At 39.7% G+C, this 13587-nt stretch overlaps 1 protein-coding gene across 1 annotated transcript in view; it reads right to left on the reverse strand.

The window, feature by feature from the left end:
• MICAL2 (microtubule associated monooxygenase, calponin and LIM domain containing 2) overlaps positions 1 to 13587 on the reverse strand; it is a 109165-nt gene that overhangs the window by 67471 nt on the left and 28107 nt on the right. The window contains exons 8-18 of the mRNA XM_050897014.1: positions 12989 to 13104; positions 11620 to 11746; positions 11324 to 11414; positions 11081 to 11228; positions 8708 to 8907; positions 8085 to 8197; positions 4216 to 4287; positions 3469 to 3618; positions 2212 to 2316; positions 466 to 684; positions 141 to 242 (exon numbers count right to left, since the gene is read on the reverse strand). Of these exons, the coding sequence (XP_050752971.1) occupies positions 141 to 242; positions 466 to 684; positions 2212 to 2316; positions 3469 to 3618; positions 4216 to 4287; positions 8085 to 8197; positions 8708 to 8907; positions 11081 to 11228; positions 11324 to 11414; positions 11620 to 11746; positions 12989 to 13104 (1443 nt within the window). The remainder of the gene's footprint in view (positions 1 to 140; positions 243 to 465; positions 685 to 2211; positions 2317 to 3468; positions 3619 to 4215; positions 4288 to 8084; positions 8198 to 8707; positions 8908 to 11080; positions 11229 to 11323; positions 11415 to 11619; positions 11747 to 12988; positions 13105 to 13587) is intronic.

A 13587-nucleotide genomic window follows, 5' to 3' on the forward strand; every position in this document is an offset into this window, starting at 1 on the left:
CAGTGGAATCCACATTACTTTTCAGATCCACCCAGGATGAAAGGAAAGTTAAAAACAAAACCACTGCAATTTTTTCCCCCCATGAATTCTTATACATCTTCTAACTCAGCACTTCTTCAGGTGCAAAACCTAATATTCACCTTTGGAAACTCCATGTATCCAAACATTGAGGCAAGATGTGCTGCTTTCTCTTTAATGTTCTTTTTATGGAATTCCCTATTTGCTATGGTCTGAGCTCTTTTCTGCAGTAAGAGCCAGAGAAGGAAAGCCAAGAAAAGAGAGAGAGAGAGATTGCAGTTAATGTCACATACATCATCAGGATACAGCAAGTTTGTAGAAAGACTTTTTATTGTCTTAATATAACCTAAAGTCAACAGAGAAAAGGCCAGTATATTTAGGGAAAATACAGTATACAGCTTAACATATGCAGTTAAGAGACAAAAAGGAAAAGAAATTGCTTGTCACCTGTTTCATTTTTTCCTCCAGGTGCTGAAGACGCTCAAGCACTCCAGAAAGTACAAATGCAGCAGAACAGGCAGATGCGAGATTTTCAGAGGTTTCTGACAGACTGGGCTGGGTATCTGTTTTTTGTACAGTCTTTGCTCTCCTGGCCATATGATCAGAACCATTTAAAGACTGTTTGGGTTCCCTGACCTCGTGTTCACTCCTAGCTACCACCTGAAACTGGGAAACACTTGAAGTGAAAAAAATCTGCTTTCTGCACTACCATGCAGTTTATGCAGCTTTTAAGGATGTTTCCAAAAGCGCAGCACAGTCATGCACATAACTAGAAATAAAATGTTCTCACATCACTCTTTGCACACTATCAACTGTATCTCTGATGCTTGTGTCCATGCACTGAAAGAAATCAGTCCTACATAACTTATGCAGGTCTTGACATCCTTCTCTAGGTTTGTGTCAGTTTTTATGAATAACCCCAGATAGCATCAGTGCAGAAGAACATGACACTACATCTCCTTCTAGGGTTTTTAGCAAAGGTTTTGGGGGGTGTTTTTTTTAGCATCACATCTGCCTGAAAGTAAACTTACAATCAAATTGTAAGAATATCAACAGTAGTTCTTGGCATAATTCTAGATCTAGTCTGACCCAAGTCAAGCTATAATGTATTTCATATTTAAAGCATTTTCTGAGGAGTTCAGAATAGATCTCTGAATTTGAATCTTCATATAAAATAGCTTTTGAAGTAAATGAAACATTTGAACCAGTTCAGCTTTATCGAATTCAGTCTTAAAAATGACCTTCCAGTTGGTCATTTCATGACAGTTTTCTACTTCATCCTATCTGCCCAATTCAAATAAATACCCAAACTTTCCAAATTTCTCAGAATTAAAATTAAAGAACCTAATGCCAATCACCTTGCAGTGTGCTCCTGATGTTTCAGAATAGCACACCTGCCTTTAAAGCAACAATTCTCAACCAGTTTATGAATCTGCATTTTTAATCAAGCTGATCTGCAGATTTCCACATGCAATGCAGATCTCATTTCATGGCAGACTACTCTTGAAATGCCACTACAGGATATTTACTTCTATTTAAAAGTCTAATGTATAGTGAATGTCAATACTATTTGACATGAGATTGCTTTCATTGGAAGTACTAAGAGAAAAATTTAGACAATGTATTCAAAAGTTTTGCCCCATGTACATGATGCTGCAAAAGAGCTTTCAGCAGAAATTCTTATCACTAGTTCTACTTAAAGAAATAAAAAAACCTGGGCATCAATAAAAGCTTGACCATTGAAAAGCTGATATCTTAGACACTTTTGTCAGGTTTCTCAGGGTGGAAAACTCCCTTTGCCTTATCACTACAACAGCCCAAAGCATTGAGTACACGCACAGACAAATTTTCAGGTACTGCTGTAGTTTTCTCGCATGTTAAGTGTAGCTATGTAATTATATTTATACAATTTGGAGTCCAGATGTGATAACACAGAAATCAACACCTATGTTTTTAGGGTTTTTTCCACACAGTTACTAATTCTTTCAAACAGTTTTCTCATCTGGTCAAGCAGGTATAAAATAGCCTTAAACTTTAATGTGGTTTTCACAATTCTCAGCTAAATATATCTGCTAACTCTGCAGATTACATCCAAGTATTGTTTTATATATTCTGTAGTTACATAATAACATTGAGTTCCTAGCAGTAAGAGAAATGGTGTGCTTGTGGGGTGTTACCCATATGAGTTCCTACCTGCCTTTTTGGTTGAGGTGGAAGAAGATTTGGATCCTTCGGTTTAGCAAAGCGAGGATTAACAGAAGGGTCAGAAGAGAGCAGGGCTGGTCTATCTATTAGCTCCTTGTAAAGCATTTTTAAAATCATAAAGACAGAGTGGAAAAAAAAAAAGGAAGACAGTAAATAGGATTCAAAGATCTTTTGAGGCAGAAAGAAACAAAAGCTGCTGTTAAAGACACGTTACTATGGAGCTTAACAACGCGTTTTGCAGATTTTTGTCACCTACCCATTTTATTAACCCCTTCTACCATCAAAGATATACTTAAAACTCAGCACATTCAGTATTCTTTAAGAGAGGTTATGATCAAAAGGTAACGCATCGAGGCTCCCTTCGACATGGCCAAGCAAACCTCTGCACATGTATCACATGCAGAAAGCTCAGGGCATTGACCAGTAGCCAAGTAGAGTGCAAACAACAGTGGTTCACAGACTGAGAAAGTCACTTGAGATCTATAAAGCCTACACTTCTGGAGGACTTAAATATGTAAAAAACCAAATGGATACAAGCCCAAAGCCACCACCCTTGACAGAACCTCAACACCTTGCTCATCCTTCCTTCAGACCTTTTAGGGGACAGATCCAAACTCAGCTGACTCAAACCATCTCACTGGCTAAAGTGTGATTTTGAGCTTATCATCCCTACATTGACAGCACAGGATTATTTTTAAAACACCATTAGTCACACTAACAACAAAGCATGAAAATGCTGTGGAATGTACAAATACATTCCATTATGCCTACTTTAGGAATGGAAATGGAAGCCAGACACATCTTGCAAAAGATTAGGTTCCCTTCTTACGCTTTCTAAATTTTCCACAAAGAAAGATTCCACTGGATATGTAGTGTCCTTTATTCACAGAATACAGGAAAAAAAAGCCCTTCTGCAATACCATATGCAGCCAGCTTAGACTTCCACAAAAAGCAAAAATTCTACAGACTGGCTTACAAGAGATTTCTAGACGTTGCAATTCCACTACACTTTATTAATATAATTAATACATTATATTAATATGTATTAGTCAATCTATACTAGTCATATTTGTTTGCTAAGTATTGAGAGGAATACCTTTAATTTGCATAAAGTATAAAAAAAAAAGACAACCCACTTCAAACACATAACAGATCCATTTTTTCCCTTGGAAACCTGCATCACGTTCACAAGGAGGGACTACAGTTTAATTTCAGAGATTACTTTTATGTTCATCTATGACCCACCTGCCTCCGAAAAATTGTATTTGGAGCATTCTCTTCAAACTTTGCCAACAGTTGAGTCGCCATTGATTTAACTTTATTCTGGTTCATTCCTTCTCTGCCATCACTCTGTTCTTTCCCAGCATTCGTCCCTTGGCTTGAAAAGCCTGAAGCCTGCAAGGAAACAACAAACGACGTTCTTCTTGAGTTTACCTATGACACTCATGAAGAGAGAGAAAGAGAGGGATAACATCCTTATCAACAAAGGGTGAAAGGAAATACAGTCTACAGTATATTAAAAGTGACACTGTTTAGTATGCAAAAGTCACAAAAAAAAAATTTTCTTTGGTCCCAGAGCACAGTAAAAAGGGAACATCAATCAGTGCCGGTGATGATAAAGCAGAGTCACAAAAGTAACTAATCAGAGAGGGGCTAGGAACCAAGCTGCAATGCAAACTCTTCAAACAAAAATTTGTTTAAATAACTGACTTGGGAAAAGGGAAAAAAAACCAAAACACAATACCTCAAGTGTTCTTGGGTCAGAAAGAAAACTAGTGCAATTTAGGTAATGCTCTCCTCCCTACCAAATGATTTAAATAAATTTAGCTCTCCTTTAGTGCATACCACAGTAAATTCAACGTTTTAAGGGGAGAGGCTTTTTGTTCCCGCCAAGCACAAGAGGCCAAGCCCTGGCCCCCCGACTCCCACTGCTTCCTCAGCTTTGGTGCTCATCAAGGAGCTGGATATGTGTGGACACCACTGAACACCAACCTCCTCGAAGACACCAAAAAGACCTTTTCGACGTCTTTTGTTAGTCTCATTTTCTTCGGTTTTCCCTTCAACCTGAAATGGTAAAGCCAAAACAAGTTCGATGGATTACTGCAGCAGTTACCAGATTTACCCAAGCAGTTCCTCCCACGATACCAACTTTCATAACCAGGCAAGTGTGGTCTGGCCTGTGTTAAATAAGGCAAACACAGGTAACCAGTGCCAGCATGCGGGGGTCCTCATTGCACTGGCACGCCTCGTTAGGCCCCCCCAGCTCAGCAGGATCGTTCCTCGCGTGAGGAGACTGGTGGCTCTTGTGGCAGTTATCACGTACGTAAAAGCTGCCCTGTAACCCCTGACTGGGAGCTCTCGCAGGACTCTGATGGGTGAAAATACATGCTTGTACACTTTGTTGAACACAGGCCCTACAACGCTGGTGTTTACCTTTTCCTCTTTCAGTGCTGAATAGTTTATAATTCATAAAGCACTAGCACATCCTTGAAGAAAAAGGCATTACAGCATCAGTTATTCTGTGAATTTTAATCTAGACTACACTGGTTTCCAGATAAGTAACAAAATCCAGAAACCCCTCACTCTTTCACTATAGCCTCCACATCTCTTTTAACCTAGATATCTGCATGCAGATCATGTGTTCATAGTGCAGATATATCTCCTTTTTTGGAGCAATTGTCTGCCTTAAAGGTCTGTCTCCCTTGTAAGGTTCCTATCCCTGACTATGGCTTTACATTCAGTATTTAAGCAACCAAATGTCCTGTTTTGTGCTCAAGCTATGCACATATTATTTTACTGAACTAGAGATTACACAAATAATAAATAATACTTCATATTCAGTCCGCACAAACTTGCAAAACAGTCAATGCTTAAAAAATTTCTATCCGTTCTTATTAAATTTAGTCTTGAAGAACTGGTACAATGGAGAGATTTTTTTTGTCTGATAAATTTCATGTTAAGTTATATTTTATGAACAATAAGCTACATTCCACTTATTTGCATTTGCCCACACTGTAACTTAGTGATTGCTCAGCCAACTTAAGAAAAAAGAATAGAGAGAGAAAGATCAAAGAATACAGGCTTCCTTTTTACATATACACTGTTTGTAATAAATCATTACACAGTGAATAGAAGTAATCCCAAACAACTTCTGGGCAAATACCAAAAGAATCAGATGACAATATTTTGATTACTTTGTATGCTTTGGTACATTGTCTTTCAAGCACCAGCTCTCAGTAACCTAGCTTTACACTACCTATAGTCATTAGTCTACCAAGGAAGAGTGAACAACTTAACAGCACAATGTATTCTGCATAATAATCTGTACCACATAAAAGCAGAATTTGCCTAAGTGAATAGAGCAAACAATGTTGCCTTTCAAAAATCTTACATAAAGGACTTTCATTAACGTATTTACAAAGAAGTGAAAGACAAAGGAATTTAATTGCCTAGCAGAACTCCAAGAAAAAGGACTGTGTCCTTTATTGTGTAAACACCTCCATTCATTTATTAGTCTGGAGCACAGGAAATCTCAGTTCCTCTCCAGCCCGGCTGACACTCCTAGGAGAATGGAAAACATGATCCAGCCCAGCACACTCTGCCAGAACAACTACCGCCACACCAGTTCCAAGCCCCCGCTTCCTGGTCTCTCACAACCTGTGCCCAGTAAGGATCCCTCTTCCAGCCAAATAAAAGGACAAACTAGATGGCATGGAAAGTTTAGTAAGCGATACTGTTACCCCAGTTGGTTTTCGACTCTGTGATACCTGAGTGCTCTCCTACTGTCACACCTGGATAACGCTCAGCACCACTTTTTGCAGGGGAGAGAACCATCAAACTGAAGCCACAGCCAAACTCTTAACTCAAGCAGTTGCTTTCCAAGGAGCTTCATTTCCCAGCTAATTTCAGACGGTTATGGCACTCACAAGTCTCTGTCCTAACTAAGTGCTGTGTTTCTTGCTTAGTTTCATGCCCCATCCATGACAGGGCTGCAAAGCCTCATAGAAAATAAGGTCTTGACAGTCCTGCTCCCCAAGCTGATTTGGAAAATATCGCTTCCACTTCTCATTTCAAATGAGCCCCTGTAGTGTGAAACCAAAGGGGCCCATCAAGCAAATCACCTCATGCTTTCATGTAGTGCCAAGAACTACACCTCCTGTTATGACAGAAGGCTTATTTCATGACAGGAGGTTAGTCAGAGGGCTGTACAGCTTAGTAATGGAAAGCTTTCCCCACTAGTAAAAGTCTATTTACGTCTGCAAATAACGCATGGAAGAACAACAACATTGTGGTTATGAAAAAGGTTTTTCTTCTAAAGAAGTCACCCACAAGAAAAAGCAATATTTATTTTGCCTATTTGGTTTCTCACTGCTTGGTTAGCTGGGAAACATGTCACTTGGTTTTGTGTATATGTGGGTGGCAGGGAAAAGTTATTTCCTAACAAGGATATATGAGGTTACTGGGCAATTGATTGTCCACAGGTTTTGAAAATGTGTTTGTGGATGGAAAATATTCAAGACGTAAATCAGCCTAGGAAATATCTGGAAATTCTGGAGTAATCCTTCAGGTGGGGGGGCGAATCACTTTTCTACCAAAACTGAGAAGATAAGACAGCAACAAATTTAAAAAGCAATATATTAAAATACTGGGAAATGTAGTACATACATGTACACCTGAACTTTTAAGGACACTGAATTCCAAAAGTAGTAGGAAATCTGTACTTTTGCAGGCAAAACTTAGAGTCTCTGCATAGGTGTAAATGAAGCAATGCAGTTAAGCATTAAGGAGGTCTGTTTAAAAAAAAAAAAGAAAACAAAAAAACCAAAGAAAGAACTTGAGAATCATCGTAGTTGATATACAGTTTCTGGCTAGCCCAGGAAACTCAAAATCTGGAACAGTTTTGCATTAAGCTGTGTTTCAGAAAATGCAGAAGTTAAATTCATTTTGGTGGAGGAGTACATGCTGCTGTCTAACTTGTGCTGGTTGATCTGCAAGAGTTGTACTTGAGACAGTGCTGCCTCTGAGCCAGGTTGTGCAGACACTCCCCATTTAAACTGAAGTTAAAATGAAGGTAGGCTTGGCTGTGAGAGCAAAGCCCCTCCCCAAGGTCTCCTTTCAGAAGAGGACCAAGTTCATGAAGAGGCAGAAGGTGAAACAGTTTATTACTGAATAATTTCATTAGAGTAACTTTTAAATTAAACTTTTAAATTAAATCTCATAAAACTTTTGAAGTTATAATCCATTCAGAAACATATAGACAATACTATCACTGCACACAGTCTTATGCCAGACCAAACCCAAAGCCCCCCAAAATAAAAAACTTAGCATCTAGCATTGCACAAAACCTCCTAAAACCACCTTTTGAAAAATTTCCAAGGATAAAAAATAAAATACAATACACGTAACAGAGCCAAGATCTCAAATATTTCAAGTTGAAAATGGCAACTTATAAACACACCAAATAAAACATCCTCCTCCTCTCACTTTTAGCTACTCTGAAGAAGATTGACATGGACAATGGATACGAATTCTCCCCAAGTACACCCAAATTCTCACTGTGATTCGAAATTTTGCATTTACAGAGAATGCTTAACTGGGACTATTATTAATGCTTCAGCAATTTGACACTGACAATGCTTCAGTTTTATCCTTACAAACATCATAATGATTGAGTGTGCATGTGTGTGCTAGCTTTGTTTACTGTGAAATCTTATTTTACTTTTTTAATATGCTAAAAAAATCTCCTTCTACAGGTCTTTTAATAGTAGAATATATAAAACCCTTATTTCTGAGCCTGACAGTTTATTTTCATCTTTTTACAGGAGAAAGATTTATAGGGCAAGTCTTCCTTCACAACTTACCTTTGGTACTCGTTTTCTTGGTAAAGTTAAATTGATATAATTATTAAAGATGAAGTTCGATGATTTTGCTGAACAAAGATCGTTATTTTCTCCATTTTGCTTGTCGCCCGCATCTGTTCAAAAAACAACTGCTTAGGGTATTTATTCAGATTTCTTTTTTAAATACTTTGACTAAGCCAGAACTTTCCAGTTGAGTGCTGGTAGCAATTATATATAAGAAACCCAGGCAAATAAAAGTAAATACATACAATGTAAGGTGACTTTTTAAGAAAGGAAGAGAAACACCCAGGAATGGACATGCTGTATGCAGTCATCCTTACCAGAGAATCACTCTAACGACCTGATATGCGAACTTCATGATGTCAAGCAGCAGTTATCCAGCTGCTCCTGTTCTCTGAAACCACCAAGGAGCCACAAAACCCTGGTCTTTAATCAAGTTTTTCCTCCTTTCCTTTTTTAAAAATAAGGTAACTATTGCAGACAGAAGCAGGCACGCTTGCATGCCAGAATGGCTCAACTGGGAAAGGGCTCTTGGCTCAAGAGCAGTGCTCGTAAGCAGCCTGGATGAAGTGCTTCCACTCCCTAAACTTGCAAGAATTAGGAGCAGTCTGGGTTCGGCTTACCTACTGCCCGCAGAGGTGTGCCCCTGAACAGTTCGTAAAACTTGGAGAGGTACATGACCATGCTGAGCTTGTCGGGCTCCCCGGCTGACCCCACCTCCTTCCCCGTGGTCACAGGGGGGATCCCAAACTCCTGCTCAGCAACATCGAATGCCAGCTGGTTGTTTTTGACAATGTCCTCTTCGTTCAGAGCATCAAAGTCACTGCAGGGACAACACACTGGCATCAGTTGTGGTTTGCTCTCTGCCTGCCTCAGAAACACGCAGTGCTCCCCTGCCCATTGGAGAGGTGCAGAACAGCAGCATGAATGAGGGCACAGGCATTTCACTGGGTCAAAGCTACAGAGTCTACACAATGCCAAAGGTAAGAGTCTCATACAAATCCTGTTATTACAAATCCTGGCTTTACCAGAAATGTAATTTAAGAGCTGTTTCACTGAACTGGATTTTGATGCAGTCCCATGAAAAGGATTCCCTTATTTATGAAGAAATGCAATTCCTCCTCAGAAGTGCTAAGAAACCTTTTTCCTCGCCAAATACAGCTGTGGTACTACAGATTTCACCTGTTAGCAATTGACTTTTTAGTTTCGATTAATTCTATAAATCATCAAAGCCAGGAGGAGTAAATTTAGGCTAGCATTTTATGAAACAAACATGTTATATGCGTGCGCACACACATGCACAGGCACTACATTTCTTTTTAAGGCGTTACACACACAGTTTGAATGAGGACCTCCTGTCCATGTCATAACCGGATTTAGCAGTGCACTAAATAAGTACATCACACATCTGGAACTGCATTATCCATTCTCTAATCCATTTTCTATGGGACCTATTCTAAGACTCTGATCCCTTGAACAGCTTCCAAAATTCATGATTAAAATAAGCATGTGAATAAATTACAAAGCTCCAGGCAGGGTAGTTTCTTCCTCCTCATAAGAAATGTGAGTTTTTGAACCCCTGAAGTATTTCTCCCCCCTCCCCCTTGCTTATTTCTGGAGCCAGGGGGCTGCAGGCAGCCCTCTGCCCCAGCCCTGCCCGCAGCCCACTGGCAGGCGCCTCTCTTGCCTGCCTGGCTTTCACCTGGCCGAGTCCTTCAGCAGTCCCATTTAATACAAAATGCCAACAAGATCCGAACACAATGTTAATTAAACAGCAGGAGGTCTGTTAGCTTGGAAAGATAAATTTATCAACTTTCAAAAGAGAGCAGCACTTAAGAGACATGCCTTCCACAGACAGCAAAGATTGCTTTGCTTTCTACACTCTTTCTCCCCCCCCTATATCCACAAAACCATCCGTAATTCCCATTTTTTTTAAACTAACCCGAGGCAAGAAAAATATCTTATTCTTACAATGTTAGCTCTTCCTCTGGCAAAGCTGTACAAACAAGCACCCTGGGTATCGCTCCTATTTTTTCCAACTTATCACACCTCATAAAAGAGCTCAATCATTTCTTTCATTTATCCACAATAAAGGGAGGCTGACAATAATTCATTTGCGACTCCCAAGTCTGTGTAGGAAGGCAAGAGAATGCATCTGCTGCATTTTTGAGACTGGCGAGAGGACAGAAGAGTCACCCCACCACAGACGGCATCAAGCAGGCCCAGTAACCCAGTGCCAGCAACTGCCATTTCCTGACACCTGTTACACGCTGACCCTCTTGTATCTAACCAAGGAACCTTACAAAATATTCATACATAAGAAGTTGGGTCTTGTAGGGTTAGGACCTCAGAAACACTGTCAAAAGGGGAATGCTGGCTTACATTCAATCCCTAAAGCAGTTAATTTTCAAGTGCCAGCCCTTGTTGCGTAGTCCACGTGCAAGGGCGTTGCGCTCTTCTGGACGAAGAGTTGTGCAAAACGACCATCTCCTGTGCACCTCCATGGCCCAATGTTACCCTACATGACTGTCACAGCAATCACTACAACACACTGAGGATGGCTCATCTAAGGCTCATCCAGGTATTTCTGCAACTCATGACAGTGCCATTATGGCTGTGGTTTTAAACATACACTAAAAACTTGCCTCCAGGGACCTGGGAATGCAACTCACATTCTCCAAGCACTGCAATTTTTGTTTTAAATAGCCATGTGACTCCCACAAACATGATCATAAGTCATAACGTTCAAAGCCTTCCTAGCTCTTTGAAAGCATATATATTTCATTTTAAATGGCATGCAAGGACATACAGAAAAAACAAAGCAAAAACAACCCCACCCTCTCCATCCCCCAAACCTGGCAATGGTGTGCACCTCCTTGCAAAAACCAGCAACAGAAGGGGACTGTAGAGTATCAGTGTTCTGGCTGGTCCTACACTATACTTTGGTAGATGCTTAATATATCCTACACTCAACAAGATCTACAGATGTCACTTACATGAGGTCAGGTCTGAAGCGGTGGATAATTGCACACAACGCAAGGCCGCTTTTCCAGGAGGTAGTCAGGTCTGTGACATTAACATTACGATACCCTTCTGTCTGTTTCTGACACCAGGTCAAAAGTTTGTTAGGTCGAATATCTGACTCTGCAGTTACAGTGGAGAGCAAACATTTTGATCAGTTTTTGTACGCTCAGAAGGCTCCAAATATTAAGCCACAGCAAACATGAGATGTAACATACCATGTCTTGAGAGATTCACTGATCTTCTAATGGAGTTTACTCTTTCAAGAGGACATTGTTGTAACTCATTGGTAACATATAATTGCCTCACCTACAAGTAAAAGCGATTGGCAGCATAATGTTAGAATTGCTTGGAGAGAAAAAAAAAAGAGGGTTTTTTTTAGGTTAACTTTATCAACAGCTGGATCTAAATTAAGGAGTCTCCTGAAAATTTTGTTTATGCACTACTTGTGGCCGTATCTCCCCTAGACAAAAAGTGAACTATGATTTCAGAAGCAAGCCTTTTAAGTACTGACCTGGTGAGGTCGAACGCAGCTTGAGTTCAAGTTCGGGTATCTTGTTCCCGGGTCAATGGTATACTGGTCAAAGTTCTTGTTAATATTTTCAGGGGTAGTCTGAGGCAATAGTCGATAAATGCTCTCTCTAATAGAGAAAAAAGATGCAAGAGATACTGATTAAAATAAGTATTTATTATATAAAGAGCATTTTATTTTTTGCAGCTACCTGCACCTTATTTTGATTCTGCCAGGACAAGTGTTACACACTAAATGCATAATGCATCTATCCCATTTCTTATCTCTGCTCAGCAGGAGAATGATGCCAGTCAGAAAAAGGACAACAAAAAGACAGACTCTTAGAACTTATGCCCATATTTCCCTGAGGCAGGAAGCGAGCAAGAAAAAGAAAATAAGACGACAAAAAAAAAGGAGGTTACATCATTCAATCATCTGGTTTTGCTTTAACCTCCACCCAAGGAGTAACTTCTTTACCACATAACAGCACTAAATCCCGTCATTCTGCAATTCCTATAACCACGACAGCCTTTTTTCTTATGCTGTTCAATTTTCCATTTGGGACTATGCCGTGTTTGAGTCATCCCACAGGCTTCTATCTTAAACCTTCTCAAAGCACTGTATTTAGTAATGCTTCTACTTGCATTACCACAACGATGACTATTTCTATTGTGTATCTGCCCCGAAACAGCCTGAGCAGCTGTAGCAGAGCAGGGCAGTTGCCATCAGGACCAAAGTCAGCAACTTCAACCATCAGACCATGGCGACACCAGGATTGCTGGTGTACTTAACAGATTTGTTTGCTCTGGTCAAAAAGACATTACATAGAGAAGCTTATGATGCAGCATTATAGCAATTCTCCTTTGCCACACATTTATCAGTCTAAATAAAGAGGGCATCAGGGCTACTAAGCTAAAATGCAGATTTAAAATCACAGATACCAACTATGAAAGCTGTTAGTGTTAAAGTATTTATTTAGACTAGTTTCAGGATTTTTTTTTTTTCTTTCAAATTAAAAAAACCAACAAGTGCTGAGATGATTGGAGGGTTAGTCTTTTGACACAAGGTATCTTTGGTTTATTTCCTTAAGGATCACCCTTAATGCTAGTCATTAGTGACTTAAATTAGTGATTTAAACCCATGTCATGCACATTGCTGGATCTCTGTATTAGTGTACAGAAGCTGACAGAGCAACGACCTACTGCTATTTTAAATTGTTCGGTAACCTGAAGGAATGGATAATTGCAACCCAATGCCATTGCAGTGAAGAAGAATATTTCTCCTGTTGGCATTCTGAATTCCACTACCTTCTACCAATACTGCAACTCTTTAAAACACTGGAAATGATGGAGAAGACAAAAGCAGCACTCACCGTTCAGCAAGGATTTCTAACGGGGGTTTTCCTTGAGCCCAGCTCCGCACCATCCATGCAGTATCAAAAGCAGCTAAGAAGCCTCTTGCACAGCCAGTACCCATTGGCCAGAAAGGCTGTAAGAAGCATTTACATTTTAATTCCTTGTATTTCTTAAGGTCTTATTACAAAAGTAACTTGCTATGTGAATTTGGAGTCTAGGGTTTCATGCTGTCTTAGAAAGGTAGCCCAGAAAGAGTTAAAATACAACATAGCTAACTCTTGCAGTTTTTAGACGTTTCTCTCCTCCAAGTCTTAGGTAATGAAAAAGACTGCTTTCACTTTTTCTAACTTCTATATTTAAAAACAAATTTCTTAACCTCAAAAGGTAAAGGCTGGGGGGGGGGGGGGGGAGATTCAATACTCAAGAATTAGTCAAGGAAAAAAAGGGAAAAAAGATGCCTTTCTTCTTATCTCCTAATTTCATCTCCTAATTTTGCTTTGGACAGATCTTTTCAAACGCTTCAGGCTGTCAGCATGAGTTAAAAAAAAAATTAGTTGCAATATACACTTTTCACTTCAGAAAGAGAAAAAGAGAACATATTAAGGCAAAGAGACTG

This window comes from Gymnogyps californianus, chromosome 5 (assembly GCF_018139145.2).
Source record: "Gymnogyps californianus isolate 813 chromosome 5, ASM1813914v2, whole genome shotgun sequence".
Classification (NCBI taxonomy): domain Eukaryota; kingdom Metazoa; phylum Chordata; class Aves; order Accipitriformes; family Cathartidae; genus Gymnogyps; species Gymnogyps californianus.